Source organism: Eleginops maclovinus, chromosome 12 (assembly GCF_036324505.1).
Source record: "Eleginops maclovinus isolate JMC-PN-2008 ecotype Puerto Natales chromosome 12, JC_Emac_rtc_rv5, whole genome shotgun sequence".
Classification (NCBI taxonomy): domain Eukaryota; kingdom Metazoa; phylum Chordata; class Actinopteri; order Perciformes; family Eleginopidae; genus Eleginops; species Eleginops maclovinus.
The window spans coordinates 25,577,974-25,602,586 of record NC_086360.1 but is presented as its reverse complement, the minus strand read 5'-3'; the positions used below and the strand labels follow the sequence as shown (position 1 = coordinate 25,602,586).

The following is a 24,613-nucleotide window of genomic DNA, read 5'->3' as shown; positions in this document are numbered from 1 at the left end:
ACTGGAAATCTGATTTCAAAAGGTCCTGTGGTTTCCTTCAGCTAAACGCAGCTAACATACACATTGGATCCCTGTGTGGAACAACAAATACCTGCTATGGGATGTGAAGATGCATTTATCTGCTTCCACAACAATATAAAGTCCACCAAAGTTGACTGAAGCCCTGGGATGAATGTGCTGAGTCATGTTCCTGTTGCTGCAACAGGGAACTGTCTCTGGATAATGAGACACTTGTGCAGCAGGGGACATGATCTTACGGACAATTTTAGCACTTGATAACTCTGGGGGAATGGGAGGATAAATCTCTTAAGTGAGTCAGCAGTGACGGCCCTTGCAGTGCAGAGATAATTAGCTGATCAAAGTTGGGAGAAAAACATGCTATTATTCTCCTTTTCCTGAATAATGCTGCTCCCTTTTGTGTGGGAATTTCTACAGACAAACTGTTAAAGATACAGGCAAGAAGTTATAAAGTTAAATAACTCTGTGATGATCTACCAGCAACATGTTACCACATTTACACAAGGGGTCTTCTCCCATGTTAACTGACTGCGCATCTACCCTTTTCATTATGCTTGTTTTCCAATTATACACCCTTAGAGATACACACACAGTGAATTGTTGATGCAGCGCACACAAGAAACAAGTGGAAAGGGAAACAGAAGGAAACAATAAGCTGTTAGAGTGCATATGATCCATACGGGGCTTTAAAGAGTAGGATCATTATGTAAATTGATGCTTTCCTGACACCATCAGAACACGATGTAAAACCTGTGGGAGAATATTATACACATGTCATGCAAGTACATAATAGAGTGCTGCAGTTAAGAGTCCTATTCCCTCGTCTCCAAGTCATTGGGTTTAAGGTTAAGAGCATGTAATAAGGTATGTGGTTAAAGAAAGCTCGTCTCCTACGGCATACAACAATTCAGTCAATACTATATTCCTGAATTTCTCACTATATAACTGACTGTTGCTACGTAGTGTCGAAATGAGAAAAATAAACCCCCTTTTAGCTTAGCTAGTGTTGTTAGTTTTTAACTATTGAACTTACACTTAAAAAATGTGTGAATATTGAATAAAATCAGAAACGTTTGTTTGCCACGGATCTCATTTTATGCAAAAGTCCAAAACGCAATGGAAACATACCAGTGGCTTTGTCAAGGGAACTAGTCAGTCATGTCAGCCTACAGAAAAGCCTCCTCCCTGCACAGCTCGATAAAACGCAGCTCAGTGAGTGTTGTTTCATTCAACGCTGAAAGAGCTGTGGCATAAGAGCTTACTGACCTTAATGGTTCCTTCCTTCCTCCAGTATTGGCTTCAGACTTAACTCACCCACAATGAGGCCAATTTCACAGTGATGATCGTCGTAGCCACAGGTCATCATGGTTCCCACCGTGTCATTAATCACCGCCAGAATGTCAACGTCAAAGTCCTGCAGTGTCATTTAATTAGACTTTATTAGTAATCGCTTTGACAAGAGGCCAGGAGTTATTCAACAGTTATGACCACAGAACAGCTGGATGTGATCTTACATTGCAACAAAGTATGCACAGCGAAGATTTCAGTTCTGCCTGGCAAAGGTCAAGTCTCAGTTCAGCTGCCCGACTATTCTTGATAATTGGGATAATTGGATTTGTTCTTACCGTTAAATATAAAAAGGTGTTGTGTTATTGCACTGAATATCAGAACAGCTGTAATTACATTCATATATTCATCACTTCCTCGTGTAATATTGCTTAAGATGCCCATTAAATACAGCATATTTTGTCGAGTTTTGATAGACGGGGATTGGATATTTTGCTTAACTCGTATCCTTTGCTGGACTGTGGCATATTATGGCTTTAATAGACACAATATCTTCCCATTATTTAAAAGTATTTCATTTAACTTTATCATGGATAACACATGTTTTTCCTTTAGCTTCTTATCATTTAACTGTTCTTGTTACTAGTAAAATCTCTTTCAGTGGGCAGGCGTTTTCATGTTCCATCCATCCATCCATCCATCTTCTCCTGCTTATCCGTCAGGGTCACGGGGGTAACAGCTCCAGCAGAGAGCCCCGAACTTTCCTTTCCCTGCTCTGACTGGGGGATTCAAAGGCGCTCCCAGGCCAGCAAAGAGATATAATCCCTCCACCTGGTCCTAGGTCTACCCCTCAGTCTCTTGCCAGCTGGACGTGCCTGGAGCACCTCCCTAGGGAGGCGCCCAGGTGGCATCCTCACTAGGTGCCCGAACCAACTGGCTCCTTTCAAGCATAAGGAGCAGCGGTTCTACTCCGAGTCCCTCCCGGATGACTGAACTTCTCACCTTATCCCTAAGGGAGATACCAGCCACCCTTCAGAGAAATCCCATTTCAGCCGCTTGTATCCGCGATCTCGTTCTTTCGGTCATGACCCATCCTTCATGGGTAGGAACGAAGATGGCCCGATAGAGAGAGCTTTGCCTTCTGGCTCAGCTCTCTTTTCGCCACAACGGTGCGGTAAAGCAACCGCAGTACCGCTCCCGCTGCTCCGATTCTCAGCCCATCTCACGCTCTACTGCTCCCTTACTCGAGAACAAGACCCCGAGATACTTGAACTCCTTCACTTGGGGTAAGGCCTCATTCCCTACCTGGCGTGTTCATGTTGTCTTCTTAAAGACTTAAAGAATGTTGTAGAAAACAGTGGCATGTGTCCTTTGCCGTTTCTGCCCCACTCTATGATCAGTAACATCCCTGAATAGCATTCATAGTGCAGACGAAAGTGGCGTGCTGAGGTGGCCTGCTCATCTGAACATGCTGGTAAGAGTCCACTTCAAAAGTTACGGCTGGAATCCATAGATATGAACTATGAATAATTCATTACGTTAGGGCTCTTCACATCTCAGGCTGTTTGAAAACACATTCTAAATGAGCTTTGCATCCCTGGGTCAGACAGGTCCAGGGTCACTAATAGAAAAAGACCCTGAAGATGTTTCTTGTAGATGTGGGAAAATAATGACCTTTTTAATGTATGAACAAAATCCCAGAAGCAAACTTAATTAAGGAGTGTATGCTGAATGCTGACACACATCCTCACCCAGAGACACACAGATAACTTAGTAATCCTGCATGGATTACTAACAAGAATGGATGGATATGTTCACAAAGAAATAGGATTTTGTGCACTTACGCCTCGTTTCTTGATGGCTTTCCTCAGAAGGCTGACCACATCCTTTCCCTCCACTCCGTACGCTTTGAAGCTTTTGGTCCAATGCACCAAAACACTCTGTAAAGAATAACATAAGCACAAGAGCAGAACAAAGGTTGTCTACACGTTTCATTTCAGCTATGTTTTACACCCAGGTACCTGCATATACAAATAAGATCGCTTTTGATACGACATCAGGTAAGAAGCATGCATGATGCAACAATATACCATGGGTCTGTGCTTGATTTGCTGGATCGTAACAGCCCTTGTTTTGGTAGAGTCTGCATTTTACTTGAAATGAAGTGTTTTGAATGAAGCAAGTCTAAATCACTGACCTCATCCAACTTGGTTTGCTGACAGGGAAATGAGAAGGTGAAACCCAGAGGAAGCTTTTTATCCTTTATGCCCAACTTCTCCAGGAAGTTAGCCAGACAATCAGCTATGTGGTCAAACAACTAAAGGAGAGAGAAAAAGGAAAGTTTACTTAATAAATTACGACACACACACACACACACACACACACACACACACGCACACGCACACACACATGAGAGAAACATGATGCCTGGTAGGTGATGGATGTTAAAGACTAGAGTAAATGCATGAGAGGTAAGACAATTTGTATCCTACAAGTAGTAGGCAGGAAGGAAGAGGGAAATTAAATCAAAAAAGTGTTGGCACGTTTGCAGAACATGAGTGTACAGTTCACAGGATAAGCTATATTTCCTTTTTATTTAATGCCAGTCCCATACGTAATTATTATACAATACCATTTAGGGACATATGTGAAGGAGAAACAGTTTGAATGCTGGTGTTACTTTACAGATATCACTAGCAATGCTGTGGCAGGGGGCAGATTTAAAGTTCAGACCTGGTAACCATGATCCGATGAGCATTGTGACTCAGGTTAGAGAGGAGAAGATCGAGAGGAAAGAGAAATAAGTGAGAAAAAAGTCATTTCACATGCGGTGCTCTTTAAGGAAAAGTAGTGGGTGAAAGCTGAGCTAATAATCAATAGTTGACAGACTTTCACATGTTCATACTTCTCATGGGTGGTTAAGAATAACTGTTCAGAGAGTGTGGTGAGAATTAAAAGCGGGACATAAATGCTGCTTCCTCCGATATGAAGTTTTTAGAAATCAAATAATGTTTCGTGCTCACAAGAGAACTGAAAGTGGGGGCGTGTGATAGAAGAAGGGAAAAGAGAAAAGGAGTTGTTGAGATAAATGATTCTAAAACGGATTTATATCAAGCACAATAAAGAGCTTTAAATACATATTTTACCCAAACTGCGGTTATATATTTGCTTAAATTCAACCCTTCTTTCACAAGTATGGAGTTGAAAACTTTACTTGTGGACATCTTCTTAAACTGGACCTCTTTGAATTTTAATTGAACAACCCTGCTCTACTGGATTTACGCTGCCTGTGGTTTGCAGGGGAGTTTGATGTTTCTAATCAAAACACTAAAAAAAGAAGTGTTCATTCCCACTGCTGTCACCCCCTCCTTCAAGCTGCATGACTTCTAAACTAAGTTTGAGAAAGAAACAAAGACAGGTCTCATGGGGTTGAAACAATGCAGAGGGCAGTGTCAAAGTAGGCAAAGCAAAGTTAATCTTTAGTACAACATAAAATATATATAATAATTATAATAATTAAGTAACAAAGGATCACATTATTAGGATTTATTTCCCTGTTTATTAATTAAGTTCCCGTTTTAGTAAGAGTTGGATGCATCTTTTTTATGTAATTTAAGTATTGAACACATATGACTTGATTTAAAGCCCTTTGCTCATGGATCAACTTCCCTGCCTCACTGCAGCTGGAGGATTCCTCTGCAAGCTTTACAAGAGAACTAATTAAAACAAGGCAATTGTAAATATCTGAAATTGCACTTGTCTTGCAGCTCCGGAAAATACATCAATCTCTTTGAGGCTCAACAAAAAAACATCCTGATTATTACTGATGGTAATCAGCATGAACTGTCTGTCCAAGTATTCAGAGAGCAACATTCTGAAGCATACATGTCACTTAGCTCCACATACAAGTGCAACAAAGTCCAAATGTGACAGGCGCAGTTATGAAAATACATTATTGATCCCAATTTGGGAATTGTTTTCGTTGCAGCAGCATAAAAATAAGGCAATGTAATTACAATTAAATAAAATAGCATTTAAAAGAAAGAAAGAATATACATTTGGGACTAAACATGTAGTAAAGATGTACACAAAATATAAACAAAAACTAAATATAAAGCAGGATACAAATAATAAATAAATATAAATAATTGGACCAGTGTGTAATGCTTCTTACCTCAGACCCGCAGCCCCTCATGAGGTGTTCAGGAATGTCATAGATCTGATTTTCCATCTCCACCTCTTGCTTGCCGTTATCCATAACTTTGACAAGGAGCACCCGGAAGTTAGATCCTCCAAGATCAAGTGCCAGGAATTCACCTTGCTCTTCAAATAAAGCAAACAAAAAACAAAACACCAAAGAATTAACTCACAGAGTCCACATTTGTATCGGAGTTCCTTGCTTATAAAACGTTAAGAAAGCGGTTGTTTTTTTATTATTGTTCTTCTTTACCTTTGGCTGGCATGTTGCTGTGTGTTTTGCTACCTCCTACAGTCCATTAGTGGAGTTACGCTAAACGTTCCACAGGAATGTGAATGAAAAGTAAAACACCAACTAATGCTTTCTGTTTTCAAAAGTACCAACACTGTTTTCTGGACTTAAAAAACATGCAATAACCCAATGTCTAAATTTCCAATTGATAATGATGTATGACAAGAAAAGGAGACAAAACTATTTCATTTTAAAAGCTGCAACATGCAAGTAGTTGTCATCTTCCCTTGATAAAGGATTAAGGGGATTTCATTGATTTTACTAAAGAATATACAATTATTGTTCTGATGATTAGCCTACCTAATAACTTCACAGACCTGTTCCATGCTCGTGGTCATGCACACTGGGAAATATAATATATACAACAACAGTAAAACATTGTACTATACAACAGTTATAAGGTATAATGTTAAAACTGGATGAGAATACACCTATAAATCATAGAGAAAACGAGAAGCAATGTGCCGGGAAAAAGTGAGACTATCCGCATCTTTTATAACTTTACACATTTGTTTTACGGCTCACAATTACAGACTTGATAACTTGTTTAGCACCGTTTCTTTACTTTAAGAGGAGAAAAACAGCAGATCTCTGTCTCAAACCGCTGAGAAGGTATGACGCTTTGAAGACATCATGATATTTGCATTGGTCTGGAAGGGTTAACGTTGAACTGGTCTCTGTGTTAAGTAAATATTGCACAGTTGAATAATTATTGCACAGAAATAACATTGAGGCCGACATCCTGAACCATGCCTAGGATGTTTGTCTTATAATTGTTGTCTTGCAGTAGCGGGAATGGAACTACTACAGCAGACTGGTGTCTCTGAATAAAAGCATCCTGAGATGAATCTAGGGCAGCAGCCTTACATCGGTGGACCCATTTCCTAAACGCACCACCTTTATGAAAAGAATAATACCTGTTCCATCAGGAGTTGAGCGCACAAACGTGGGCAGCATCTTCACGGCAGCTGTGGGGTTGGTGTCTCTGCACAGGCCTTTGTCCATCTCTCTCCGAAATCGTATTGACAGATCCATCAAAGTCTTATCCGACAGCTGGAAGTGGTGCAGGTATTTGTCCACCTAAACCATTGTGGAGAAGAGCAGTTGTTACGTTTAATGAAGGAAATTGAAAACATATTTGGGGGGCAACCTTTGCACCAGAAGCCTAAAATATAGAATATACATAATTGTATTTATAGGGGGGGGAGGGGGGGGGGGTAGTCAGATAAAAATGCATGCATTAATCACCATCTTCTGCCAACATGAGTTAATGAAATGCAGACTTTATTTATTCTTCTGCAATATCACACATTTTTAGCATCTCCATTTGATCATGCTTTTTAAAGTTGTATTAATTGATTGTACTTTTGTAGTTCCTCTTGTTGTTGCACTGTCCATTTGCTGCTGTTTGACTGAAAATGTACTCATTGTGGGACTGTGGGTCCCATCTGAGGGAAAACAGGTGCCAGTTGAACCTTGGGCTACAGTTTTGCTTTTCAGAGCTTTTGCACACGTAGTGCATTAGTTTACAGATATATATATATATATAGGTCCGGAAACACCTACAATAAAAATGTTTTGCTTGCTTTATTTCATCCTGAAATTTAACCGCCCTGAGGTTTGAGCATTAAAAAGTTTATTTAATCAGCTTTCCTACTAGGGCACCTTGGCCCCATGATCGGATGATGTATCGGTGTAAAACATTGAAAAGACGCTGGTATTACAAAGAAAAGAAATAGCTTGAGGTATGAGGTAATGTCATTCAAAAAAGGCCCGGTGTACAGGCCTGTGTTTCTCTGACACAGCGGGAAAGCTAGGGGAAAGGAGAGAGTGCAAAAACACTAAATATGGGTCCGACATTAACTCAAGGGAGAGAGGCAAATGCAATGTTTCCTCTCCCTTTTATATTTGTAATCCACATAAATCCTCAGGATTACTCAGTGAAGTTTAACAGTTTACTACATGAAAAGTAGAGAACATTCTTGATTTTTCTAACCGTTTTGAATCAAGAGAGAATGTTAGAGAGAGAAGCTCATACATGAGTAAGTTATTATACATGGTATGATTTAGTCATTTTGAATGAGGAAGAATATCATTTAAACCTGTATTTTGTTACAAACCTTCTTCCATTTCCTTCTTATTTAAATGAAAACAAACATCAATAAACAGTCCCCTTAAGAGAGGTGAAAATGTCCAAAGAGACATTCACAATACTGCGCACAGCAGCACGGCACATAAGGGTCATTGATCTGAAACTGTGTCGATAAAAATAGCTACTTTTCGTTTCATTTATTTGACTGTGCAGTTAAGGAGCCACAAGAAAGCAAAAGTTCCATTGTTGTAAAGATGAAGATTAATTGCTCGAACACGGAAAACCATAAATTGACCAATCGAAAATAGAAGACGACAACAGGGCAAATAGGTCGATTCCATCATCATTCAAAAAGAATCAGTAGGGAAGGAGTGGAGATGGTTTGCTATGCAAGTACAAAATGGCCATGGCAAATCCCCTTCTTTTGCAAACTTACAAAAATTGGTTTCAGTCTGATTACTGAGAAGAAATGCTATGATTGCATAAGATTGCCATAATGAGTTTCACTGGATAGGAAACAATGAAAATGAAGTGCGGTGCAATGTATGCAATTTCCCAGTAAATTGCATACATTGCACCGCAAAGGACTTTTCAGAGAGGAAATTATCATAGTAGGAAAGGAAAATCTCAGGTGTGGGTATTTGAAATATTTTCATTTTAGTGAAGTACCAGTAGCAGTATAATATGGAATTACATATATATTTTAATCCACTGCTTTGTTGCTAAACAGATTAAGATGGTCACGCTAACAATAATAAACATTGACATATAATTGTTGGTAACGATATCCACCAGCAGGGTCATAACAAATCAAAAACAGGTAATCATCTATTAATAATTGTACTTTCATTAAAGATTTTTTAAATGTTGGACTTTGACCTCATCCATTCCCCTTCTCAAGTTGTCCTTTGAGGATTTTAATTTAAAGCTGTGATTATTCTGATAACTCAAATGTAAATCGTATTCGATGTTGTTGGGACTTGCTCTTTACTGCTGACATGTAATGTCTTAATATCATGCAACTGTGACGAAAACATTTACCCAATTGAAATCAATGAAGTATATCTTATATTAATGCTACTTTTACTTTAGCAAGTGTGAGAACTGCTTTCACCACTGGCTGTTGTTTAATTATTGAAGGCATTTTAGGCACTGCTTTGCACCCCTCACAGGTGATCCTAATGACGCTCTCTTAGGCCGAATATTTACACTAAACATGACGGTGAGACCTTATCCATGCTAGGAGACAGCAGTGTAACTAAGTACATTTACTCAAGTACTGTACTTCACTGCAATATTTTATTCTGAACAGGCCCAATCAGCATAACGAGTACTTTTGCTTTTGGTAGGCCTACTTTAGTAATGTTTTGAATGCAGACCCAGCTCTGTTGCTAGCAGAGCCCTGCTGGACCCCTGTTCTTACTTTCTCCCAGTATGGAAACACATTCAGATGTACTGTCAGCATAAATTCAACAACAGTGTTTTACAGCGGTACTCACATTAAGAGCCTGGTCATCATGTAGCTCTGTACAGTAGTTAGCTAATAGACTCGATGCGATCATCTTCACTCAGTTTTAGGTTCTGCTCGTCCTCCTGCTACTCCAAATCGCACAAAGTTGATCCACAAAGCTACTTCCTCAAAACATACATACAAAGAAACAATGATAATTCTCCCTGCTGCTCGTTTTCTTGTCTAAAACAATGTAATTTAACGCTGAAACCTCAGTTAAAACCCGACTCGTAAAAAGAAAGTTCCAACTTCCTGAAGTTGGGAGTTTGGTGACGTCATCACAAATGGCTGGCGCTGATTGGCTGCAGAGAAGGAACTGCATGACCTCATTTTTTGTGCAAAAATGTTGTCAATTAATGTTAACGTTTATTGTACAAATTAATTAATTAATTAAATTTAATTACACATTTTCAACATAATAAATGTAACATTAAATTCATGGAAAACGTGTTGATTATATATATTTCATTGGAGTTCACTTTTATTTTTTAATAAACAAGTGATGCAACTGTCGAATGGTGTGAATAAAAATTATATATACTTCACTCTTAATGGTATGTTTATAACTTGTATTTACTTTTTACTTTTGATACTATCTATCTATCTATCCATCCATCTATTTATCTATCTATCTCTCTCTCGCTCTCTCGCTCTCTATCTATCTATCTATCCATCCATCCATCCATCCATCATCTATCTATCTATCTATCTATCTATCTATCTATCTATCTATCTATCTATCTATCTATCTATCTATCTATCTATCTATCTATCTATCTATCTATCTATCTATCTATCTATCTATCTATCTATCTATCTATCTATCTATCTATCTATCTATATAGGAGACTTTCAATAATGTGTTCAATGCACAGGGGTGATCTCGTGACCAAAGCTCCAATTGTCTGTACCAAAGGAACAGGTTAGCAGAAGATTTTTACATTGTCAGTCTGCGCAGGTCACTTTCATTTGCACTCAAAAGTCTGTCAGGCCTCGTGACAGAATGAGCAGTGGCCCAGGTATCAGATGAAAAATTATTTATAGCCATGAGCTTTGAAGTTGTGTCTAGTGAGAACTGTATGGTATCTGATTGAAATGGATCAAAGGATAAGATGCAGTATAAAAGACATCTTTATTCTCCACTCTAATTGCGTTAGTCACCATTCTCACAAGGAAATCTTCAATCATCATGCTTTTTACTCCACCAAATTGAGTTACTAGTTCCTTTTTACACATGAATCACATGATTTGCTAATAAAGAGCTTTTTAAAGTATGTATTTAAAATTGGCTGCACATTAAAATGCCATCAAAGTGATAAAAACAGGATAATATATCAATCTATGCTAAAGAAATATTGTTAAAGGAGCCATTTCACACACACAGTCCTTACGCTTTTGATACTTTTAAGTACATTTAGCTGATAATACTACTGAACTTCTATTATTTTGAATTCATGACCTCACTTGTTATGGAGTATTGACGACCACAGTATTCCTGCATGCTTTTACTTTAGTAAAAGATCTGAGTGCTTCTTCTACCTCTGCTAAATATTTATAAAAACAATCAATCAATGTTTATACCACACGTTTTGCATTTGTCTCAGTGGACTTTACGGTTTGTACACCGGTATATGACTACGACCCTCTCTATCCTTGGACCCTCACATCAGAAAAGGAAGAACTCCCTCAAGAAACCCTACAGTTAATGGGTACAATTGAAGAAACCTCAGGGTGAGCAACAGAGGAGGGATCCCTCTCCTAGGAGGTGCAATAGATGTTGCGTGTAAATTAAAAGGATTACATAGGTAGTCCAAATGCTTAAAATGTGTCTATACAGAAGAAGGAGATTAATCCAGGTTGATGTAAACCATCCTGTGGGAGCCATCAAAGATTTAGTAAAGTGATCATCAGACCAGAACACACTGCAGGCACAGCCACCACTCAGGATCCACGACTCAGGACCACAGCAACGGCCACAGCCACGACTCGTGATCAAAAAACAACACAAACTGAATACAAAATTTGATGTACTTTTGAATATTGTAGACAATAATAAGGACTCTTCTGTATATGTGCGGAGTGAATAGGACAGAGGACCATCCTCGCTGACGCTTGTTAAACATATCAAGCGGTCAACTTGTACGAGTCTATCATTATCTGTAGATATATAACATAAAGACAAATGCATAATTTGTTTTTTTAAATTACTAGGATAGGATAATGCCAATTCAAGCACTGAAATGAAATTATAGTCCCATTCTGCTACATAATGAAAACTTGAAGTGAAGTGAGGATGAGTTCAAGGGCCTCACAGTCTGCAGGAAGAAGCAACTCTTTGGTCTGAAGGGACAGGAACAGACAGGGAGATTTCCTCCTTTGGGTTCTTTAAAGGTACCTTTTCTCGTGAATAACACTTCAAAAAAGTACAGTACATCTTCACAATACCATATAATGAACAAATTGTCATGTAGTACAAAGACACTTGATGATAGATGATGGAATGAAGTTTCATTGGAATTAGAAGCGATAGGCCGTTAATACAGGCCTGAATGCTGTCTCAGAGCCTATATTGATCAGATTAGCATCATAGAGGGCTTTCCTAGTTAAGTTAGAAAGATATTGACAGATTTAAACTTGATGGATCAATAACTCAAACACAAACGGTGTCCCTTAACAACCACAGTTAGGTACGCAAGGAGCTTATCTTAATTTCCTATCAAAACAAGCGATACAGGTCCTGATTCCTGCAGGCTGAGTTGTTTAAGTTAGTCTTCTGAGTTTCTGACAGGAATGGGTAATAATGAACTAAATGAGGGCGACATGTCTTATTTTCCTGGAAAAATCTGAAATGAAGCCTGGTTTGCTTTTAATGTCAAAATCAGCAAGTATTATAAACCATAATCAGCTTCATCTTTTTCCTTGTGAAAGCAAGCCTGCACTGATTGCGGGGAATGTGCTCGCCCTCCCCGCCAAAGGTTTCGAGTGCAACCAGAAAAAGGGAAATTAATAAAGATCACAGATATACCATTGGATATACAGGCCATATTGTGATATTCACAACATGCTGCCTTTAGGGCACTTTGTGAGCCCTTTAAAACGTATTAAAGGGAGAAATCATTCTAAGATAATGACATTTTCATGTTGTTCGTAAGTCATCTAAGGGAAATTAGGGTTATAATCACAGAATGCAGTGGACCATTTCTAGGTTTTAAACATCAATTTCCTTCGGCTGAGCAATGAAGTAAAGCAACGGCATTACATTACATGTTACTTTTATCCAAAAGGACTTGCATACACTCAATACAGGGTTAAGTGTTTTGCCCAGGGACACAATGACTGCAGTGGGACTTGAATCTACTCTCCCCTGATCCGAGGATTGGGGCACTAGTCCAGCAGTGGCTCAGTCAGTAGGGGCTTGGACTGGGAATCGTAGAGTCGCCGGTTCAAGTCCCCAAACAGACATGAAATATGGAAAATGGACTGCTACTTGGAGAGGTCCCAGTTCCCAGTCCCTCATCTATGATAACAGTGATTTCAATGCTTGCAGTGGTGCAGTGTCTGTGTACCAGATGGAGAACAACCTTCAGAGCACTTTCACAGAGACCGTCAGTCTTCTCAGGATCCTCATCACCACAGCCATGACAACAGCTGAATCTGAGAGGTGCTTCTCTACTTTGAAGAGGATCAAGACCTTCCTGAGAAACACTATGACACAGGATCGCCTCAATGCTCTGGTTATGCTCTCAATGGAGAAGAAATTTGTCAGGGACATTCCTGAATTTAAAAAGAAGGTTAATTGAGAGGTTTGCCACACAGAAGGAGAGAAGAGCAAAATCCCACTACAAATAAACTGTAAAAAACTCATGCACGTTTCCTCACCAGTATTGCTAATGCCATTGCTTTTAAGTTGTTGTACATAGTCCTCAGTCTCAAATGCTTAAATAGTTTATGGAGGCATTACAATGTAAGACTGTTAAATTAACGCTGAAAAGTCCAGTTTTTTTTGTAGCATTAAGTCATACTGGGATGTTTACTTAAATTGATTGCATGTGGCAGAGCCCTACCTAGAAAAAAATCCACCAGCCGCCACTGGTCACACCATGCAATGCGTAATGAGCGTGCAATTTAAGTCAAAATAACTGATTGAGGTGTTCAGCAGTGAAACCCTGTAGATTCTTTGTAAAGGAACTGTGATTTTCTAAAATGGGCCTCAGTGGTGTGCCCTATTAAGGCCTCATTTTAAAATGAGCACTTTAAAAATGTTTAAAGTGCTCTTTCTTTGATTTGTACGTTAAACTCAAACTAGTTCAATCTGGAGAGACTTCTTTTTTTTTTTTACTCATACGCCCTGTGATGGAAGTGTTATAGTCTTTGGCGATTAGACCCCGATCATGATATCGTATATCCCCCCCCCAGGGTCTAGACCTGGTGGTGATGTTGAATATCTGGATTCTATTATTGGTTTGATTTGAGCAGATGGAATGATGTCTTTGGATTAGCTCTCCTTGGCATTGGATATGATGAATGGAGATGGATGTGGTGGAAGCAGGCGGCAGCACACCACTTGAAATCACAGCTGAGAGAGGAGAATCAGTTTAAAGCTTGACTGCAGCACAATGATTGACTGCTGGAGATTCAGGTGAAATGTAACTGGTTAAAGAGAATGCCCATGATGAGCTGACTATATGCAGCTGCGGAGTGATTGAATGTACACCCAGTCTTCCTGAAAGAACTTGCACATTCAAGCAGCAGCAAACCGAGGATTCCTCTAAAATGTCGTTATGGTTGTATCTATACTCAAAAAGCTGGTTTGTCTGTGCACAATTAAATTACGCCGGGGAGTTTTTTGATCAGCTATCTTCTATGGCAAGGTACAATATAGTTATTTCAATAAGGAGACACTTGTTTCTGAGTGAACATAATTTGTACACATGCAAAGAGGGTGAGAAATGTAATTAGACTCCATTGTGAAATCATCTATTTTTAGAGGGAAGCTCTAAATAGAATAGTGGAATTCTGATGAGCATCATTGGTTAACTGCATATGATGACTGAATGTGAATATGGTATTTAACCTGTAGATTTGCACTTGTGAATGAATAAACAAAAAGTTAATCATGATTTTATGATCAAACTGAAACTGATTATGCTTTATAGCTGACTTAGATGTTACACTGAGCTTCATGTACATCTACTCACAAGATCATTAACCATTTCGGATTTATAGAAGAGGGGGCATGAGCTCAGCTAATGCAATTGTTTTCCCGATCAGAACAAAATAATAAAGAGTGTGGTAGCTGAAGAGGTGCCAGTTCACCTCCTGGGCAAGGCCGAGGTGCCCTTGAGCATGGCACCAAACCCCTAACTGCTCCCTGGCAGCCTGTATTCAAACATCTCTCAGTGTAACAGAAAAATGCATGTGTATGTCAAAGTTGGATTTTGATTGTTTGTTTAACTGAAGAATGAAATGTTCCTCTACATGTTGTGTTAAAAAAAAAAGATCCTACTTCTTAACACTAAATGAACTCTTCGATCAGCTGGATAATAAAATCACGCCTGTTTACTATCCTGGTTTTCAAAATGTGGTCAACACACTCCCATACACAGACATATCACTCATTCTGTCATCAGTGCCATTAAAGGTAGTGTATTTTGCCAAAGACAACACACACCAAGGCTGTGCTGTTGTGTTGATTTTGATGCACTTCTTTTTGCACTTCTGTGGCGTCTGTGCCAACCAAAGTCTAAACATGAATTCAGGCTTTTTGTATTATTATTTATGTCTATAAATAACACACGGCATGTCACACCATGAGATCCTCGGCAACCGAAATACTAACCATCAAGGATTAAGGTTGGCAATATAATCAAAACGCACAAACACATGTCTGTCATTATAGCATCATGATAAGATTGTTGTATTTGTGACGCTTTACGCTACATTTCCTTTTCCTTTCAAGGTTTTGGCCTGTTGAATAGTAGTGATTTTAGTTAATAGAGATTGTTTTGTTTGTTGCTGATTCGGCATCAGTCACAAACATTTTTCTCTCTATTTCCAGGCTCGGCTGATTTTCCTGTGATTGTGTATTTGTGATCCTATTTTGTTGATTGCTTTCTGTGACCTTTAATAAACGGCAATTTTCGCCTGATTACACCAACCTATTTACTTCCCATTTAACTCTAGACTCCGTGGGGATGTCAATCAATCCATCAATCAAATCTAAATTGTATAGCCCAATTTAACACATTTGCTCAAGGGGCCTTTAAACTCTGAACAACGTCTGTCGTAAGATCTTTGCAGAAAACCAGTCGAACACCGTAAAAACCCCATCAGGGAAATAGTGAGCAAAAAAAAATCAAATACACCTATAAGAGAGAGCAACAGAGAAGGGGGAAAAATCCATGTATACAGTATACTGTATGTTTATGTATCTTTGCAAGGATTTGATTATATAACTAGTGTATATATTTTAATGTGTAGTTTCAACGCTCAAAGCCCTCCAAAATAAATGTCCACCCTTGCTTTTATTTAAATGTATAATATGAGTACTACCTTCACCTCTGCCTTTCTTAGCCTCTTTCATAGTGACTAGTGGTGTAAAGTAACTAAGTACATTTAGTGAAGTACTGTATTTGAGTACAATTTTGAGATACTTGTACTTTACTTGAGCATTCCAACTGGTTTCTTACCCAGTCGATTTCGAGGTGGAAAGTGTACTTTTACTCCACTACATTTATTTAACATTATTAGTTACTTTGCAGATTTGGAATAGTTAAATGCAATATAATGAACACTTAAATACAATTTTAGTTACACCTGGACTAAATCAACAAGCTGCATTCAATGTAATTAAAACGAGCTGCACCTTTACAAGCTTTGATAACCACATTAAGGCATCAATAATTATGATCCAAACATATCATTTATAATATTCTGAGGTGGGCCAATCTGGATTGTTTTACTTTTTGTACTTTAAGTATTTTTGGATGCCAATACTTTTGTACTTTTACTCAAGTAACATTTGCAATGCAGGACTTTTACCTGTAACTGAGTTTTACTCCACTCTGGTAGGCCTACTTCTACTTTTACTTCGGTGCAAGATCAGAGTACTTCCTCTCACTTACCGTTAAAACCGTTCAATTGATCACGTTGCCTTGACAACCCCTGATTAATCATGAAGCACAGGTGTGTCGATCCCGGGTCTGCACCTCTCCCTTCTCCTGCCTTTTGACGTTTACATTAAAAACATTTCACGTGATTAAACTAACAGAACACTATCAAAAGTCCCTCTAATGTTGGCCTAAAATGAAGGTGCCAGATGAGGAATTAATGAGCGACATTTTGAAGCGTTTAACGGGCGAGTCTGCCCTCCCTGCGTACAGGAACATAGAGAAGTTTAAGAGCGGAAGGGAAGGAGTTTACTTCGTGGCTGAGGACTTCATCGAAACTGTGAAGAAACGAGAGCTGGTCAACGCCAAGGAACGACTGAGAGTGAGTGGAAATATGTGAAACATTAGAAAATGACAGTTTAATGATGTGTTTCATAGCATGCTAACGGTTGCTAGCACGTAACGTAAGCTTAGCCATGCAGCTACTTAGCTAGTGACGTCACACAAAGCGTTACCTGTACTGGTAGTTAACTTTTCAGAAGTACTCAGATCAGTGGTGTTCAGTTCTGAAATTGTGTAGAGTACTTTTTTTACTCTAAGGACATCCCCTATTACTTTTACTCACGTGACATTTTGAAACCAGGCCGTAGTATTTTTATTTAGAACATAGTAGGCCTATGTACTTTAAAAGTATTAGCATCAAAATATACTACTGTAGTAGCTACAGTTATGCACAATGGCCCATTTCAGAATAATATAAAATACAGAAGTGTTATCAACTAAACTTACTTGAAGTATCAACAGTAAAAGTTGTCATTATGCAGAATGGATTTTTTTATTCAGTATTATACTATTATATTATGTGTTATGTGTTGTAGTTGGTCATTGTACATGCACATTTAGATATGTCAAATATTGTGTAGATTTATTTAAAAAGGTGGGTAGCATCCAGTTTATAACCCTGGCTTATATTGAATAATTAATTGAATTCGTGGTGGACTTCAGGCGGAACACGAAGAGGCGTCTAACCCCCATCGCCATCAGGGGGGAGGAAGTAGAGGTGGGGGACACCTACAAGTTCCTGGGAGTGCACTTGAACAATACACTGGACTGTAGTGCTCTCTTGAGGAAGGGGACAGAGCAAGCTGTTCTTCTTGGGGAGGCTCAGGTCCTTCAACGTGTGCACGAGGCTGCTGCAGATGTTTTACCAGTCTGTGGGGGCCAGTGCGCTCTTCTTTGCCGTGGTGTGCTGGGGTGGAAACACCAACAAAGGGGATGCTCACAGGACGAACAAGTTGGTGAGGAAGGCTAGCTCTGTTATTGGAGTTACACTTGACAATATGGAGGAGGAGGACGAGGAGGAAACTGAACAGTATCCTGGATAAGCCCTCCCCCCCTCCATACAGAGCTAGTGAAGATGAGGAGTACGTTCAGCCACAGACTCATCCCACCTCGGCACAGCACTAAGCGCCTGGGAAAGTCCTTTGTGCCTGAAGCCATCAGGCTGCACAACAAGGGGTTAACCATGTGACTCACTCAACAATAACCCGGAGTGTACATAAAGACTGCACCGTTTGAACAATGACTTTGACCTGCACTTTTTCTTCACACGTGAATATTTTTAACAATACGGACTCCAAATGTATATATGCGCACTAAATTTCAGTTTGTTTTAAAACCGTTACTTGCCTGTATATCATTTTTCGTACTTTTTATTTTTATTTCATATCCTTGTGTGAATCTGTACTGTTTTTCCTCTTCTCTGTTGCTGCATAAACTGTTGAATTTCCCCAAGGGGATTAATAGAGGTACATCTTATCTTAATTTGTAATAAGGAAGCAACAAATTGACAGTAAACGGCAAAAAGAGATGCAAAACAACCAGAAAATGATCAATAAGTGTCTAAGCTGTAAAAGAAATGCAAAAAATATAAAAAGTGATGGCAAACGGGCCCTGCACAATAGCTGCCCACTGCTCCTAGTACTAGGATGGGTTAAATGCAGAGGACCAATTTCACTGTGTGTGCTCTGCTGTGTGCATGTATGTGACAATAAAGAGGGTTTCATCCTCCGATTCTATCTATCTATCAAGGGGGCTCTTTTGCTCATAAACCGTCAATGCATGCTCTTATTCCTCACCATTGTTTTTCTTTACTCATGGTTAAATATCGTTAATGTGTCACTTCAGCCTCTCTTCTGTGCAGATAAGGAACTTGAACACCATGTTCTCCCGCCTGAAGCGCATGGTGCCACTGATGCGACCAGACAGAAAGCCCAGTAAAGTGGACACACTCAAAGCTGCGACGGAATACATACGATTACTCCTGGCAGTTCTGCAGGACACCGACGGTGTGAGTGCTTTGCTCATCAGGACTCTATCAGAGGAAAAGTGTCCTCTGTTATTTTCAAAGGACAGCATTGCCACTTATTTCGTTTTGTTGATTAGTGTTATTTTCTATTTTTCAGAACGCTGGCTGCGGGACTGATTTCCTCAAGAATGCAATCACTTATAGCCAGACTGATGTCTTGGGAAGTGACCTATGGCAAGTGGAAGATGTGAGTGTTTGTTTTTTCCACCTTGCTGTTATGACAGTTGGTTCGACATGTTTTAGCTGAAAGTAACCCAGACGGAATCTCATCATTGTAGGAGTGGCACATATACGAGACCCAATTGTTAGACGTCATAACAATTTCCCTAACTTGTTGTATCTGTGATTGTAAACACTGAGCAGCTCTGGAGGATATGAAACACCTGCTGACTTGTTCATGTTATCTCCTGCACATAATGTCTATGAGTGTGGTTTTATGGGTCATATGCACAGCATATACAACGTATATGTTGGCTATCCCATGCTCCTCCAACAACTCAACATACATGGTGCAAATAAGATAAATAAAATAGCTTTAAAGGTATAATTCAGATTTTTGGAAGTAAGGTTGTTATCCATGATCAGTGTGTTCTAAAGGAAAGGCCTACCAAAATAAATCAATATTAGTTTAAGTGTACGTTTAATTAACAGTGTTTTCATCACTTCACCATGCTGTCAGACAGCCTTTTTTGACTGAGAACTGTCGCTGTTATCTATGCTATTGCCAACGCCACCAGACTCCACTGGAAAACAGAAGTAACTGTACCTCAGCAGAACATGATAGTTGCTAGTCTGCCTTTGCTTTGTGCAGTTATTTCGTTTGTGTTATTGTATGACTTCAGTGAATCCAAAAGTCACAAACTAAGTGCCAGTAAGGCTGCAAGATTTAAGCCAGAAATAATCCTGTTGATCCATTCCTTCATTTCAGAAGAAAAGTGTCATTTCTGCACTTCCAATTTTGTCTTAACGGAGCACTGCTTTTACTTTACTTTCGTGAGGTCTAGATAATGTACACATTTTTGCATCTTAATTATACTTACAATATGATACTTTGTTTCTTCATTTCACTGCATCTTCAAGAAAACAGTCTTATTTAAATTGAACCTAACATACCTCCTTAAATTTTGAAAGCAACAATATTGCAGTCGATCATTTTCATTAAACTTTGGGAGAAGAAAAATCGAGAGCTGTTCCACTGAAATAAAAACAGTGTTTTGGATAAGTTTAGTTTTAGAGATTTTTTTTATGCTTTTATTTTTTACCTGTTAAATGTTTCAGCATACAGTGAACCTTTTCCCCCTGCCTTGATTCATTAGAACTGTGATTATTCCCTTTTTAAAGTAGATGGATATTTGATAGCAGAAGGTTATTTTTAATTATATATTCTCTTTCCTGACAGGAGCAAATGGAGGATGGGTTCACCATGCCCTCAGAACCAGTAACAGAGGACGGAGATATGACCAGACTGATGCTGCAGCATTGTGGGATGCCTGGATATCAGTTCATCATCCAAATAGCACCCGATCAGACTTTGGTAACTCGTTTTTCTTTCCTAATTATCTTCCTGATTTCATGCTTTGTCGGCTTCTTCTCTGACGCCGGGCAGGGATGGTTTTAGTGAAGCAATTATGAAGATAAACTGTTGTTGGTGGTTGGTAGAGATCCTCCAATTGCAATTTGTGTTTGTTTTCAGAAAAGTCTGAAATGCAGAATTAGATTTGCCCACAGAAACTATAGTTCACAGCAAACACAAACATTTGTGTAATTTTAATTTAATTCACCCTTCATAAAACAGCATTACATAACTTACATTTCCACCAGAACTGAACCAGGTTTTAGGACCTTCCCACCTTCTCAGACAAATGAACAAAATAAGTCTTCTAGTTGTCTGTACAAATAAATGCAGGCTATCCTAATGAACGTTTTTTACTTTCCCAGAATAAATATGGTGCAGCACATGTACAGTATATAACTACACGGCTGTTTCAGATGCTTTATTATTTTCCACCGGCTGTAAATTATTGCAATATGGGTGGTATGTGCACAGACATCAGACATGTGAGACTTACCATGAGCATTTTATTAGGTTGTCATCTCATTGGTCCCTCAGGTCTCTGTCATGAGTGGGTCTGATGTGAAGAGTTAACAACTTCAGGGATCTGTTTATTCATTTAGAAAATCAGTATAATATTACCTAGCTTCCACCTTTTAATCAAAAAATATTTTACTCACATTATAAATCTGTGGTTTGCTTCTTTGAATGTAACCTATATGATGAGGGAGTGCCTGGAGTTCTCATCTGGAGAAAAAACTCCAACCCTTAGGCTGTAAATCTTCAGCATAATTAATGCACACATCTTAGTTACTGGGACTTTGTTTCTTGCATTCTGATTACTTTTGAAGAATAAAGGGTTAATTGAAACTGCATTTTTATGTTGCATACTAACTGTATTTTAATCCTAAGCACAGAAGCATAATTAATTCCCCCTCTGGCGTAAACCTGCGTACTGTGGCCTTTAACAAATCTTTAACAGGCTGCTTTTAATTGGTTTTAATTGTTGTTTTGCGCCTGAACCCAGACAGATTGCCTTCAAAAAATGCCAGATTTTACAAAATGCATGCCCCTTTCCATTTCCATTAAACCATTATTACATACAATAACAACCAAAGCAAAAGGAACATAGAAAAAAGTTTAAGACAAATATATCAAATACTTCAATTGTGATGCACACCGAAGGTTGTGATGAGGTGCTGATCACTGGAAATGGAACCATGTGCATACGTTTCATTTAGATCTGATAATTTTGAGCAAACTGGCGTATACATCTGTTCATAAATTATGAAAATTATGAAAATATGCATTACTGAGTAACTATATAATATTCCATATTTGCAAAGCTGCTCTTATGTTGATACATTTTAGTAATATTGATGTATATTTAGTAGTTTAGTTATATTGAGTGTATATTTCTCCTTCTTTGTATTGAACTGTTGCACCTCAATTTCCCTCGGGATAAATAAAGCTTCTTGAATCTTGAATCTAGAACTAACCAGAGTACACTAAGCATTATGCTACTTGAATGCGCGTGTGGCGAAGTACCCGCTGGGAAGCAGTGCTCCCTGGGTGAATCAGTTGTTTCCCTTTTTGAAATGGCAAAAGGATCAACTGAATGTTATTGCAGAGGGCTGAGTAGAGTATCGGCAGCCTGTGAGAAGTGCCGGTACGTAAATACAATTCACAGTGCGCCCAGGAGTAAAATGTGAAAGTGCAGGTACTGTGTACCGGTGAGTACCGTCCCATTTCGAGCACTGCCCTTTCTTCATCCTCTTTCCTCTCTCACTCGATGAGGAGGACAACAGATTGCTTATTGTCAACAATGGGCAATCAGACACGTTTATCATCTCCTAAAAGGATCTGACGGGATTATACTTCAATTACCGCTGGCATTCAACACAAAGCATTTGATTCTTTGCAGCGTAGCCGTCACATCCGAGGCATCAAACCGTCCACACAAGTACCTCGTCATCTGATTGGAGAAATCATGATGAAGAGGATATGATCAAGGTGTGTGTGTGTGTGTGTGTGTGTGTGTGTGTGTGTGTGTGTGTGTGTGTGTGTGTGTGTGTGTGTGTGTGTGTGTGTGTGTGTGTGTGTGTGTGTGTGTGTGTGTGTGTGTGTGTGTGTGTGTGTGTGTGTGTGTGTGTGTGTGTGTGTGTGTGTGTGTGTGTGTGTGTGTGTGTGTGTTCCAACACTTTGCTCAGATGATCTAAACTCCTCCTCTGTCCTCAAGTAACTGAACATTTGTTTTAATGGAAGATGTAGTTCCTCTCCATGCCGTTTGTTCTTAACTTATCATCCCCTTCTTCTTCTTCAACAGATGTCTCAACCATAGAGCAGATGGCTTGGACACATATTGGACACCTGCCAGGTTGGATATGTTTAGTACATTAATTAAACATCTGTAGATAAGTGTGTTTTCATTTAAAATGCAAATCTCTGCAAAATGCATGCACATGTTGGACATGTTATATCAGGCGTGATAATAAATAATATTAAGTGTGATGGTAACAGACACAGGTATGATGGTTGGTTTAATATTATACAAATGTTGCCCCCATGTGGTCAGAAACCTTATTTGTATTTCATTTTCAATTGACAGATACAAATACGGGCTGTTCTCCTCTAAAGAAATGTTTGACTAACACGATTTAGTTTGAATCATTGACATAAGTGATTTTTTCAACAAAGAACATTTGAGAGCACTAATTGAAATCTTCCGTTTACCATGGATGTGCTCGTACAATTCTTATAAAACAAATCATTCAGCCAGAAAAAAACCTTTTAAAAAGGACTCATTGACTAAAAGGAAGACACAAAGCAGAAGCTGTGCACATAGAACATACTTTTCACAAAGGGAATGAATGATTGCTTTTGCATCAGTGTTAGGGTAATGTGCAGGGTGACTGTGACATTGGAAAAGAGCGGAGTCATCGTTATGCGCCTTTTCTGCAATTAGTAGTCAACATTTCTGCAGTGAAAAAAGCATCGGTCTACTTAAAAGATATTTCAACCCCAAAATGATCAGTTGTATATCAACAGCTCACCTGTGTTTCCATGAGTTCTTTAAGAAGACTTCATCAGAAGAGTAAGAAACGGAAACCTCCGCATGTATTGGAGTATATGCCGGTTGTATTTGACAACAGCAAAGTGATAACAAAACATCTGTTCACAAACTCGCGCAGCTTGTGCAGCATTCGTTTTCCATAAGAAGTTGCTGAACTCTTTTGCATAAACCATCTCACAATTTAGCGAGTGCTTTGAGTCCAAATTGCAATGTTTGAAGTAGTGCACTACAACTGGACAAATGAGACGAATTGGATTATACTGCACAAGTTGTGTGAGAGTTTTCTTACTGATGTTTTAATTTAATTTGGCAGTCGTTAAATGTGGCCCCTATTTTCTTCAAGTCATCCAGGATTTTTGTTTATCATGGAGAAACTGTATGAAAACACACAATAAATTCCTGACTTGAAGTTAACAGAGGGTGAGTAATGTTGGAATGATCATATTGTGGGTGAAGTATTCATTGCCGTAACCAACCTCTACTCTAGTCTGAACTCCTGGTCTCTTCCCACACTTGCAGGCCCTGCACACCCAGATGTTTGCAGTTATTTTTGCCTCATTAGACCTCTGCTCAAGTGTGTGACTGGTCATTTCATAAGATAACACTCTTGTTAACAGAAGCTATTACGCCTCTATGAAATAGTTTATGAACACATGAGCAGACTGGAAAATTCATGTTTTGGCAATGATTTGACATGTTACAGCGCCCTCTTCTGGTTGAATGTTTCAGGTTCAGGTAAGAATGCACTTAAAAGGAAGGTCAGGGTGTATCAAAACAGCCATTAGAGATGTGTAGTTTCCATCAACAGGTCACTGAATTTGATAATTGTGTAAAAGGAACTGACATTTTCCCGTAATTCTTGTTTTATTTTTTTAGGGTGCATACGAAGAAAGGATTATTCACGAAGAAAATGTTATTTTATTTGTCATATTTAATTTAACTTTTGAAGCTATGGATTTTGTTTGAGTAAATAAGAATATGCTTTTATTTTTATTTTACAAATTGTATCCTTGGCAGCCCTAAAATAAAATGTACAAGACCGCTTCTGTTTTTAAAATTTCTGTCTAAAAGGGTTTGTTGTTTTTGTTAAGTTATTAGATTCTTCCTAAAGAAAA

The 24,613-nt window shown here is 38.8% G+C and overlaps 2 protein-coding genes across 4 annotated transcripts in view; one reads left to right on the top strand and one right to left on the bottom strand.

Moving 5' to 3' along the window:
- The window catches only part of hk2 (hexokinase 2), a 34,501-nt gene extending 24,850 nt beyond the window's left edge, over positions 1–9,651 (bottom strand). The window contains exons 1-6 of the mRNA XM_063897314.1: positions 9,386–9,651; positions 6,712–6,874; positions 5,480–5,628; positions 3,503–3,622; positions 3,150–3,245; positions 1,333–1,432 (exon numbers count right to left, since the gene is read on the bottom strand). Coding sequence (XP_063753384.1) covers positions 1,333–1,432; positions 3,150–3,245; positions 3,503–3,622; positions 5,480–5,628; positions 6,712–6,874; positions 9,386–9,448 — 691 coding nt within the window. The 5' untranslated portion in view covers positions 9,449–9,651. The remainder of the gene's footprint in view (positions 1–1,332; positions 1,433–3,149; positions 3,246–3,502; positions 3,623–5,479; positions 5,629–6,711; positions 6,875–9,385) is intronic.
- A 6,917-nt stretch (positions 9,652–16,568) lies between these two features.
- Positions 16,569–24,540, top strand: figla (folliculogenesis specific bHLH transcription factor). 3 transcript variants are annotated; one of them, XR_010166915.1, is made up of 7 exons: positions 16,569–16,887; positions 18,709–18,855; positions 18,971–19,060; positions 20,273–20,407; positions 22,350–22,438; positions 22,752–22,802; positions 24,375–24,540. XR_010166915.1 is itself a non-coding variant. In XM_063896572.1 (7 exons), exons 1-6 carry the CDS (start codon positions 16,702–16,704, stop codon positions 22,764–22,766), a joined length of 657 nt encoding a protein of 218 aa, XP_063752642.1. In that variant the 5' UTR covers positions 16,569–16,701; the 3' UTR covers positions 22,767–22,802; positions 24,375–24,540. The 3 variants fall into 3 exon arrangements, 2 of the variants coding, with proteins under 2 accessions (XP_063752642.1, XP_063752643.1); XM_063896572.1 differs by having other exon boundaries at positions 22,355–22,438; XM_063896573.1 differs by lacking the exon at positions 22,350–22,438.
- Positions 24,541–24,613: the final 73 nt, after the last annotated feature.